This window comes from Melopsittacus undulatus, chromosome Z (genome assembly GCF_012275295.1).
Source record: "Melopsittacus undulatus isolate bMelUnd1 chromosome Z, bMelUnd1.mat.Z, whole genome shotgun sequence".
Lineage (NCBI taxonomy): Eukaryota > Metazoa > Chordata > Aves > Psittaciformes > Psittaculidae > Melopsittacus > Melopsittacus undulatus.
The window spans coordinates 13,027,442-13,039,481 of NC_047557.1; the positions used below are offsets into that span (position 1 = coordinate 13,027,442).

Here is a 12,040-nt window from a genome sequence, read left to right on the forward strand (position 1 = left end):
CTCTCAAGGTTTTGGATGATAATCTTTTGTTCAGCCCAGAAGCAGTCAGGCAGTTGGACTAGATCACCACTCTAGGTCTCTTCCAAATGAAATATTCTATTCTGTTCCATTTATTCAAAGTACTATCCTTGCAAACCAAGTTTTTCTTGTTCATTTTCTAGTAAGCTTTGGAGTTATGTCCCACCCAGATGTTTATTATAGAGATTTCTTCTATTTCTAAAGAATGAAGATTCTGCTATTATTTTATGTTGATGTACCACAGTTACCACTCTTACACTAAAACTCTTCAGCAGTATTATTTTCAATCCACAGTACCACAGCAGTAGAACAGGGAATAGCTACTCATACGGGCTGTATTTCCATTCTGTTCTTGAATTGCATTAGATCTTATAGCTCACTCACAAATAACAATAAACATAGTCTCAAAAGAAACTGACTGAAAAAAACCCAACATTCTATATACTCTCAAAGGCACATAACATGGTCCTGCAAATTGAATTCGGAAACTCTTCTCAAGATTCCAGAAATATAGAGAGGGGAACATAAAATCAGACATACAAAATTTGCATGAACATTACTGAAACATATGTAGACCACATTTTCAAGTCCACACTTGAACACTGTGCCACAAGTACCCAATACCAGAAAATTCAGAGATGATTAGCAGCAGCCTTCACTTATTTCATAGTGAAAGCTACTTACTTACCTCCATAATATCCTCTAAATTCTCCTCTGCGTCTGCTTTTTCAGTCATCAGTTTAGCAGCTTTGAAATAGGTCTTCATGAGCAGATAACCTCTCTTGGCCCCATTCCAGTGAGAACGGGGAATTTCCACCAAACCATAACCCAAAAGCAACACAAGAAGAAAGAGACCCCATGTGTTTGCAGCAGCTATCCCAATCGTCTGAAGTTGGTTCCTAAGGAAAAAAAAAATTGCAAAAACAAAACAAAAAACCCCAACAAAACCAAACAGCCCAACAAAAAAAAAAAACCAAACCAAAACCCCCCAAACAAAAAACATCTTCCTACCCCATCCTCAAGAAAGCAGCCCTGAAGTATCTATGCACCAATAGGCCTTTCAAGTTTAAGGAACAGGCTTAGTATTATCAGTAATTCTTGCCTAGGGCAAGTCTGCTACTTGATTGTATTTAAAGCTGCCACAATTTTTCTGTATCTCCCATGTTTCTGCCTCCTCTGGAGGGAAAACAAATATATTTGTTCTCAAGAAGTATGTTCCTTTAGGAAGCAACATGAAATTAGCAAACTTACTGAAAGCAAGGTTGAAACACTATAATGGCAGTCACTATAGGCAACAGTCTCAGAACGCAAGATTTGTATTCAGAACAGGAAGGTGAGAGCAATGAGGCATTACATGAGGTAATTGTGTCTAGTACGGAGCACCATTAGCACTGTTATAAATACCAAGTATTTTATCTTTTTTAAATAGAATCCACAGTAGACAGAAGCGCTACACAGGAAATACTGACATAGGATTTTTGAAAGATGTTTTTCTGACACCACTGATGAAGTTTCTGCACTAACTTTGTAAATGCATTTGTAGGGAGAAAAAATATCCCACTGCTAATGCAAGGGGCTCCTCTGCCACACATGCCAAAATCAGAAAACAAAAACATAGGTTTCTATAAATAGGCAAAAAATCCCTTTTCACACAAAAAAAGCCAACAACGCTTCCCAACTGCCTAGCAAAAATCAGATTAACTAAAACTGTTTATAATAAAAACACTTATTTCATGTATGGAAGAGATTACCTACGACAATTTTGTAAGAACTAATGCCAGTCCTTACAACATTATTCTTACCATTGTAAATTGAACTTTGGGTTTACAGCCACATATATTAAAAATGCTCCAAAAATCAGCAAGTAAGTGCCATAATAGATTGCATTCTCAATCAATGCAGTCTTAATCTTTCCAGTAATGGAGAAGCCTCCTGATCTAGCATATGACTGCATGAAAGGTAGCAGAATCCTAGGAGGAAAGCAAACAAAACCAAATTACATCAGTTAACCAAAAAGACAAAAAAACAAAGAGAAGCAAAAACCCAAACAGTAGGTTAGCAGTGGCTGGATACTGAGATAGGGGTGTTTAAGCTAAAGACTAGTTCAATGTTTTGTTCTAGATATACTAGTCTGACAGCAAACCTTAAACAAGCTGCAGATAAAAACAATACAGTTAGCTTTACTTTGAAAAACCTGTGTTAACTGAAAACTCACTACCAACCCTGATATTCTTGATGCAGCTACAAAAATAATAACCTGATTGTAGGTTGATCTGAAACCACACATCAGTCTAACCCAAAAGCACAGACAACCTGTTTGATGCAGCTATATCAATAGCTTTATAGAGTATGTCCAGTAAAACAAAATTATTTACAATATTACTCAAAAATCGACCAACTTATGAATGAGTTATTTTGCTCTATGGTTGCCTAAACCCTATCTTTTTCTGACAATCTATCCATAAACACCTCTATAAATTGCTCAGTTTCAACTACAAAAAGTAAACCAACAGTAAATCGCTGCCACCTGAAAAAGTATGCTCAATTTAATACAGTAATTATTAGAGAAATTTCACTGCTAGCAAATAATACATGACTAGACATGTCTGTGGAATAGTGATATATATTCTTAAAAAATATATTATGACTGTTAAGAAGTTGCACTTTGTCATGTTGTTTTGCTTTACTTACCATGTTAAAAACTGTGATGTCCAATACACAACACGCCAGAAAACTGGCATAATTCCATTAGGGATGTAACTCCATGGCTTGAAACATTTTTGCTTGCTGTAACAGTGTACAGAAAATTATTGTTAGTTTTAGGGCCAAAAGTATAAAATACATTTTCTATAAATTCCTCTATCTAGAAAAGTCTTTGAAAATAGTATAGAAGTAATACATAACTATTTGAGTACATAGTCAACCAACAACCATCTCAGAAGAAAATAAAGTGAATCACTACTTTAAAGTGTTTACTGCTCTCCTCACCACACAAAACATATGTGGACAAGGCAGCTTTATTAGAGAAAAAAGCCAGTATCTCACAGTCTACAGAGTTAAACAATTAAGCAATATAAGCTTACAATTTTTTCTTTTTGGGCAGTAAATGCTTTCTTCATGCAAAGAAAAACCAACTCCTTAGACAGAAGACTACTCAACTTTAGTTAGTGCAGCAGGTTCTTACGAAGTATCTAGGGGCCCCATTACCTAGCTCTACTAGAGCGTTAACAATTAGAGAAAAAAAAAAGAAAGTGTATTAGTTATTTCTTAATCAGGCTTATATCAACCATGTTTGGTTGAGCCAATATTTTTCTGGCAGGTAGTGCTTGCTTCAGAAGACCAAAAAGTCACAAGAACCTTTTCAGTGAAAAAAAAAAATGAAAGAGGAAAACCCAAAGTGCACATCTACTCTCTAAGGCACTTCATTTTTATTCCCACACCTGCCTGGTTAATAAAGCAATGGTGAGTCAATGGGCAGCACAGTCAATTTAATAAGATTACCTATTGAGAAATAATTGGTGTTTTCCACTGTTTAACTAATTAAGCTTGAGCTGTGGGTTTTTATGTACACAGCCTAAATAGTTTCAAAACTATCAAATTACCATAGAATGATAGTGTGACTACAGGTTTCACCTAGTTTTAAAATCTGACAGGCATCAACACAGTATCTGCTCAATTATTACTTACACTGATATTGCTATTTGAAATACTCAAGTCATATACTGTAATACAACATCCACCAGCATGTTCTGAAATTGTAAGTAAATAGAAACGCTATTGAATAGTTTTCAAATTGTGTATTTACCTAGGTATGCTTAATTGTTGTAAACCCCATAGTCTTAGTAAAGGGTACAAAGTTGTGTCACTAAGTCTGTCATTTTACTGCTCTTCCACAAATATACAACAACCAGATAGCCTCTGCTCAGATCCGTCATGGATGGATTAACTGACATCTCAAATGCTCTAATTGTCTTACAGATAACTACACTGCATACATCTACATCTACAACATATGGAAAGAGCCAATGGCAGCTAAAGAATGAGCAGTCATGGAAAGAGCCCACATTGGCCTACATTCACCATGTTTTAGGGATTAATTCCTTCCTGCCAGAAGACAGCAAGCAGACTATCATTACTCTGGTAGAATGCAGTAAATTTCAGATAATTCTAATTACTATGTGTGTGTGTATAAACACACACACAATTATAATAAGCAATTAGATATACTGCTTACATATAAGACAAGGCTACCAATTTCATTCATAAGGTGTAAAATTAGATTTTCAGGTCTAAAGTCTTTAAGACTCTGGAGGAAAGAGAAGCATGCACCAAGGCCTGTCCTCACAGATAACCAAGATTGCTTGAAAAGCTTAGTTCTACTGTTTTAACAGCAAGCTAGAAGAAATCTAGCATGATTAAAAAAAAAAAAAAAAGGAATACTTAGGTAATCAGTTAGAACAACTGCATAATTCTACCAGTAGATGCAGATGCATTTTTCTTCACCTCTTTCCTCACCTTCCTGTATGATTACAGTCTTCAGTAGTCATATCACACAGACAACCCTTGTTTATTAGATTTAAAATCACAGTATACTCCTATCATTTAAATGAAGAAAATCATAAAACACTTCTTGAAAAATTATCTAATGAAGAAAACATATAGCTCATACCTTGGAGGAAGAGAAACATAAGAGCCATTACTTTCTGCAGGGCTGGAATTAACAGCAAGTTTGCACCGATTGTAAATAGTCTAAAAGACAATTTTACATCAGTGATCAAAAATGTATAACATTTATTTAAAAATAATAAGACCCACTTTAAAAGACATTTTCTATACTACATTTGGAGCATATATACTAATAAACCCTCAAAACAACATGCAATCTTCAGGACAAGTAAGTAAAAACACTAAAAACACTGGAAGTGTTTTTAGGTTACCTAAAGGGATAACTTATTTTTTAATAAACAAATAATGAAATTTTAAAACATCTGAAATATATTTTTTATCTGATGAGATCAACAAAAAGTAACATCAGTTGTAAGCACAGGTGCTGTCATGCAAAAACTTAACAAGTGTTTATTTTAGTAAGATACTTTTTGGAAAATTTATTTGCTGTTCAAGAAATTATTAGTTTTTTTAAAAACATACACATTTTACCCAACTAAGCAGGAAATCTCACAACTCTCTTACCGTACTGACATCCAGAGGCAGTATAAATACAATAAGAAAGCAGAGATACCAAGCCAATAATGTTGCTATGATCACCAGCCTATGCTGCTTCTTGAAGTCTCCATACCGATGAAGTAGGAATAAGGCCAGAAAGAAGACAAATACTATCTCCAGGCCCAACGCTGCCCCACTCATTATTGAGTGGTCACCACAGCTGCACAGCGCAGCTCACTTAGAAAGGCAGATTAGAACTGTAAGACAAAAAGACATTTAATTATATTAAAATCTCTGGAAGATATTTATGCAGAAAAGAGTTGTTTAACAGACATTTGTTAACCCGTAACTAGACTTTTCTTACTTCACATGACAAGAGTTCTGATCAGATGAAGAACAAGGTTTTTAGCAAGGTGTTCTACAGTTCTCTGCAGAAATCAAAATATCATGTCATTCCAATTTTGTAATTTCTAGCAACATATTAATCTAATCTCTTATTCATCTACCAGACATACAATAGATCCAGAAGTCAAATCTCTGTCCTTAAATAAGATTAGAAGCATAATGCTTAAGTCCAGTAATAAATAAACAAATACATACATACATCTATTCTGATCTTTTTTCTTTTAAAAGAAATCAACAAATTTGGACAAAGGATTACATGTATAAATTAAATGTTTCTGCAAAGCTAATGATCAACTTTATTAATGGACTGCTCCTTAACTATGCATTTAAATCCTGTACTCAGACTTAAGAGAGCACAGAAGTACAGTACACTACATGTTGTGTCTACTTGTGATGTACCTCTTTCAGGTTTCAAATTTCATATGGTAAAAGGTAACGTGCTAGCTAATTCACCTACCTACTGGTGTTCTCCATAGAAACAAAGGTTTCAATTAATTTGTTATTAATCTAGCCATGATACATTGTGGGTTTGCTTATAGTTCTGGGTTTAGTTACTCTGTGTTACATTCAGGATGGCTAGAAGCATCTACAAACTTCATTCCAGTGCTATTATGCAAAGGGCCAGTAAGCTGCACAAATCTATTAGAGAAAACTTCACTGACTTGTCACATTGCCAATTAAACTGCTTCTGACCTTTTTAATATGCATCTTTTTACCACAGCACTCCACACATTATAAATAAATAGAAGTTTATTACTCTGGTCAGACTGACTTGTTTCTCCATCACGATTACCATCATAGCCGGTTTGATTTAACAGAAATAGGATGTTTTGCTATGGCTTCCCCACTGCTGTATTTTCAGTGCTTTCACTATTCCTTGGAACTTGACAGATTTTTTAAAAAAAAATGCTACTGCTAAAAGATTTCCTCAGTTGACTTTTAAATTCCTTCAGAATTTGTTTAAATAAACTTATTCTTTTACTAATTTCTCAGTATACTGCTTAAGCAGATCTGCTATGGATGAGGGCACTCGGCAGTGAGATGTGTCTTACTTCCACTACAAAATTCCAAAGTTTGCGATGCTAGCACTTCTTTTAGGACACACAGGACAGCTATTTTATTATTTTTTTTCTCTCCAATTTTGCTACTTTCACATTTAATTTCAGAATAGTAAGAGCAGTCTGTTTACTCCGTATCGGCTGCTATACACAAAGCACCCCATATTCCAAAAATAGCTTGAGTTACCTTCCTGTTTCTTATCAAAGATGCACGTCCTTTTTATCTTCTGTCTTTTATCTAACATGTTTATCAAATAAATAGCATTTCTGTCAGGTCAAAGTACCCCCATGCTATCTGCCTGTTCCAAATTCTGGCTAAATCATTTGTAAATCCGTGACAGCTAACCTATTTCTCAATCACATATTCTAAGCAATTCCTTGTCTATTCTGTTATACCACTGTTGCTTCCTCAGAAAGCAGTCTCTTATATTTATACTATCATAGCAAATTCCAACAAAAATGAATGGAAAATAAATATTATATATCAACTTTATGAAGGCAGTGCTATCTGACATATGTAGGTGCTCATTACAGCCACACCTTATACTATGTAAACAAAAAAATTATACAGCATTTTCCTGAGTGCAGCAGTAGCAGTCATTTTTTTCCTTCTTAGTAGCTGGTGCAGTGCTGTGGTTTTGACTTTCAGCCTGGGAACAACACTGATAAAACCAATGTTTTTAGTTGTTGCTAAGTAATGTTTAATCCAACCAAGGACTTTCTGAGTCTCATGCTCTGCCAGGGAGGAGGGGAAGCCATGAAGAAGCAGAGACAGGAGACCTGACCCAAACTAGCCAAAGGGGTATTCCATACCACAGCACATAATGCCCAGTACAGAAACTGTGGGGAGTTACCTGGAAGGCCCAAATCACTGCTTGGGTTGGGCTGGGTATTGGTTGGAGGGTGGTAAGCGGTTGTATTCTCTTCCCTTGTTATTTCCTTTATCATTATTATTACTGGTGGTAGCAGTAGTAGTTTTTTGTTACACCTTAGTTACTGGACTGTTCTTATCTCAGCCTATGGGAGTTATGTTCTTTCACTTCTCCTTCCCATCCCTTCAGGAGCCAGAGGAGGAAGAAATGTGAAGTGAGGGAGCGGCTGCATGGTTCTGAGTTACTGGCTGGGCTTAAACCCTGACAAGCATACTCTCCATTAGTCACATCTATACAATTTTTTACTATAGTCACTCCTAAAAAGCTACTATCAAAACAGAAGTTGAAAAGTTTTTGCACAATATGCTATACTGTTACTACCATGAGGGAACTTACAAAAGGATCATAAAAAGATAATGAATATGCTAAAAAATAGAGATGGGAATTGAGTTCCACCAAACTTAACTTGCTTTCAAAGGCAGAAGCAACTTTGCATGTGTAAATTACATTTTTCTGTTCTTGAGCTGGTTCTTAATTCTATCTCAAAATACAAAATGAAAGGCCTAATTTTTTTCCAGACTGCTACTGATGACAAATAAGAGTTGTTTTGAAATAATAAATATGCATTTTCAAAATTACATTTCAAAATTTTTAGACAGAAACCATGTAAAACTAGTTCTCCACACACATAGCTTAAATGGAGAAAAATCCACAACGTAAAGGTAAGTTTCTCTCCCACAGTTCTCTTCCTTTGTTTTATTTAGGCAGGCTTCTCGCTATTAGAGCATGGCATCCTAGTTATCAGCTGGCTAAAATTCCCAATCCCCTAAAGAATGTTCTCCTGAGAACAACAAAGTACTTGAGAAGAGTTTTCTCATGCTGCACAACCTTCTGCTGCTTAGAACATGCTCCTATCAAGCAAGGGCAAAAAAGTTACAAAATTCCTCATGCTGAGGGGAAGAATATCACCACACTCTGTTTCTGGAGAACAAGGCAGCTACAGATTAATATGAGATCAAAAGCTGAAACACTGGCACTAAAGTGCAACTTAACCAATAAAAGGCAAAACTCTTTTGTAGGCTTAGGACTTTTTTGCTTTGTTTCAGACACATACAAAATCAGAAAGTTTTTAACTGTACTAATATAAGTCTGACTGCCCCAATATAGGACATACATTTCAAAATTCTGACATTAAATCCTCTAGAGTCCAAACCCTGTCAATAACTCTTTGAGGCGCAGTTCACACTTAACTGCCTTGGAGACTCCAAACTATCAACAATATTGAATTACCATGACAATGTCAAGACTAACCACTCTCACAACCATTTACATTACAAATGAGCTAACTAATCTGCCTGGTACAGAAATACTCAAGTTAATAAATGAAGCAGCAGAAAATAAAAAAGCCACACTTTCTTAGAGCTTTCATATAGAGCATGAAATTTAACAACAAACACCTTCCTATATTATATTCTTAAAGAATAGCTAAACAGGGTAGAGCGTATCTGTGAAGAAGGGACCCTGGTCTCACTAAAGTGGTCTCCAATACCCTGCTATCAGAAATCTGAGATCAGACTGTACCAGTTTTATTCTTTGGAAACTATGCAGGAAAGCATTTGACCACCAGATTGTTTATTCTGCACACTATTGTAATTGGTGCTTCAACCCTTCCCAGTCAGTCTATTATCATACTTTCTGCAGATTTCTCATTGCTGCTCTAGATACTCTCCTTAGTTCACCCACTCCTACAATGAGCTGGAACCCAGGCAGCATCCCAGCTAGTGCCTGAGAAGGCCTGAACTGAGGGTAAACATTGCTTCACATGCCTTACTGAAATGTACCAATAGAAGTATAACCGGAGTGATACTCCCTTCATGTACTCAGCTTATTATGCCCTCCGAATTATTTTTTCCCTCTAAGAAACACCACACCATTCTCTATCCGGTGTTTCTGTAGTTAATCAGAAAGACTAACTTAAGAACAGGCACAAAACTGTACTGATTTCTGCTCCTTCCTCTCCTTCAGGCTTCACAATCTTCAAGGCATTTTGGTTTCTACTACCACACTCAAAAAGGTCTGAAAATCCTTCAAACTTTATGCCTTTTTAAGTTATCACAGTCACGTTATTTCATTATGGAAACTCTGCAAATATCATGAATAGCAGTTGACAAGAGGCTGACCTTACAACAGTAGCTGTTTCCACCATTCTTCCCCAACAAAAACATCCTGAGAAACAGAGTAAAATGTCTTATCACAGACCAAATGTAAGACATCAACTGATCCTCTTATCTACAGTAGGCCTATCAGTGAAATAAGTTAGATTACTTCAAGAATTGTCCTTAACAACCTCATGCTGTCCTTTACTCAACTACTACATTCTGGATGCTTACAAATAGCTTTTGTTCCAGATTTTTCTTCAGGAATTCAAAAGGAAGCAGACCAGCCTGTCATCGCTAATTCTCCCTGTCCTTCAAAATTAGTAATAAAGACAAAAACAATGCTTTTGGTTCTCTTATCTTTGGTACCTCAGCCATTTCTAGAATACTACAGCCTTTTTTCACTGTTCTTGAATTCTCAAGTAAACATCAGATTCAGAAAAGTTAGATTTTTAGAAAACCTGGATGTTTCAGTTCAAATACTTGAAGAATAAAGCAGCTAGAGATCTCCTTGCCCCAGACTAAAGAGTTCTTGACACTTGCATCTTTAAACAACAAAACGGGCTAAAGACACATTTTAAAAACCTTAAAGAGAGAAAAACAAGAGGTCAAGCAGCAATAAAAATATTCCCTTCAGCAATTTTCATATCCAAGTCTGCTTTGTGTTGCTGGGGTTTCTTTTTTTGCCTGATTTCAGGTTTTGAGAAAAGTGGGGTTGGTTTAGGTTTTGGGTTTTTTTTTTTACTTTCTTATTGTACACTCACTCTTGCAGCTTGGGAAAATAGTAAGCATTTATAAGCAGATAACACACAAAGATCTGCTTAACCTCAGCACATTATGGAAACTATCTAAAGAAATAAAAGAGCCACAATCTGCCTGAGAAAACTGACAAGTTCTCTGATTGCACTTGGGAGAAATGAATCAAGAAATTTGGGAGAAAATAATCAAGAAATTAATCAAGTCAATTTGGGAGAAATTAATCAAGAAAGCATAATTTGTATAGCTTTGCACTTCTGTGAAGCAACAGTCTATGTACTGATTGACATTTTATTAGTACCTGTAATTTCAACTACATTGCAACAAAGATATGGTTTTAAATTGACTAAATTTTAATTGATTGTGTATCAATAGCTAGGGAAACAAGAAAAAAAAAACATAAAATGCTGCACTGACTCCATTCAAAATAGCAGTAATCTCCAATTCAGAGGAACACTGGGTTCTCCGCAGAAGCAGTAAATAAAAGACAAATGCTTAAACAAGAACCATGGAGATTTTTGTGTTCAAAAGCAAGCAGGGACCATTGGTACAAAACCATGCAAAGATTATTTGTGTTACATGGCGTTGCCATGTCCTCTAATTTATTAACTACCACAGGGGCTGATGTTTTCCTAGAGGTCAGGGGAGTATTCTGGAAATAACATGCTGAAGAAACCAACTTGCTTGGAGGAACTCAAATAGAATCAGATACAAAAGCTGTACAGTTGCAGTAGGAATCTATAAAAAATGACAGAAATTGCAACCTAGGCTGCCAGAGTACCACAGAACAGGTGTCAGTAATGTGGTCAACCACATGACTGCAATCCTAACATTGCACTGAGGCAAACTCAGACTATTTGGTAATTCAGAGCTTTTTAAAAATTAATATTTTATTCTTTTCAGCAAATTCTTCTTTCAACTTCTGATGCATTAACCGGAAAAAGTGAAAAGATGAAGAAAAAAGGAACTGGTGAACAGGATAATACAATAATTTTTTTTACTGAAAAAAACCCACTGCTCTTTCATTTTGACCATCACGTATATAACCTTAAACAATTGTTCCATTACTTCAGTTAACACTGGAAACACCATAAACTCTTTCTTAAGACTATATAAATGCTAATTTGAGTCACACTACCATCAATATGTGATTTGATAGTTGCATACGATGTGTCATGTATTCCATTACCATCTCCAGTTTTACAGGCATGTCTCTCCATCGTTACGCAGTAAACAAACGACAGCATCTACCAGCAAGTGGCTGACTAAGTGCGGAGTTGTAGGTGTGTTCAGAATTAGTTTTCCAACCCCATCAATTTCAAAACAAGCAGTTTGGAGAGAAGGACTGAAGAACTCCTTAAGAAACATTGACGTGAACCAGAAACGTGGTGTGAAAAGACCAGAACAAACGGATAGTCCCTCTGTATCAGGCCTTCACAGTGAAGACCTTCCAGAAGCACAGGAAAACCTTTCACGGTAAAATGTCACTGTCAGCGAGACTCCGGTCTTACAAACCAGGGACAGTCACTGCACATTGCAGCCATTAAAGCCTACCACTGTGTGATCAATGGCCTGTCAGGCGCACAGAACTAAAGTCGACAGACACCTAACA

The 12,040-nt window shown here is 36.0% G+C and overlaps 1 protein-coding gene across 1 annotated transcript in view; it reads right to left on the minus strand.

The window, feature by feature from the left end:
* The window catches only part of LMBRD2 (LMBR1 domain containing 2), a 32,636-nt gene that overhangs the window by 20,027 nt on the left and 569 nt on the right, over positions 1–12,040 (minus strand). Inside the window, exons 2-6 of the mRNA XM_005151994.3 lie at positions 5,209–5,438; positions 4,688–4,767; positions 2,710–2,805; positions 1,821–1,988; positions 707–917 (exon numbers count right to left, since the gene is read on the minus strand). Coding sequence (XP_005152051.2) covers positions 707–917; positions 1,821–1,988; positions 2,710–2,805; positions 4,688–4,767; positions 5,209–5,382 — 729 coding nt within the window. The 5' untranslated portion in view covers positions 5,383–5,438. The remainder of the gene's footprint in view (positions 1–706; positions 918–1,820; positions 1,989–2,709; positions 2,806–4,687; positions 4,768–5,208; positions 5,439–12,040) is intronic.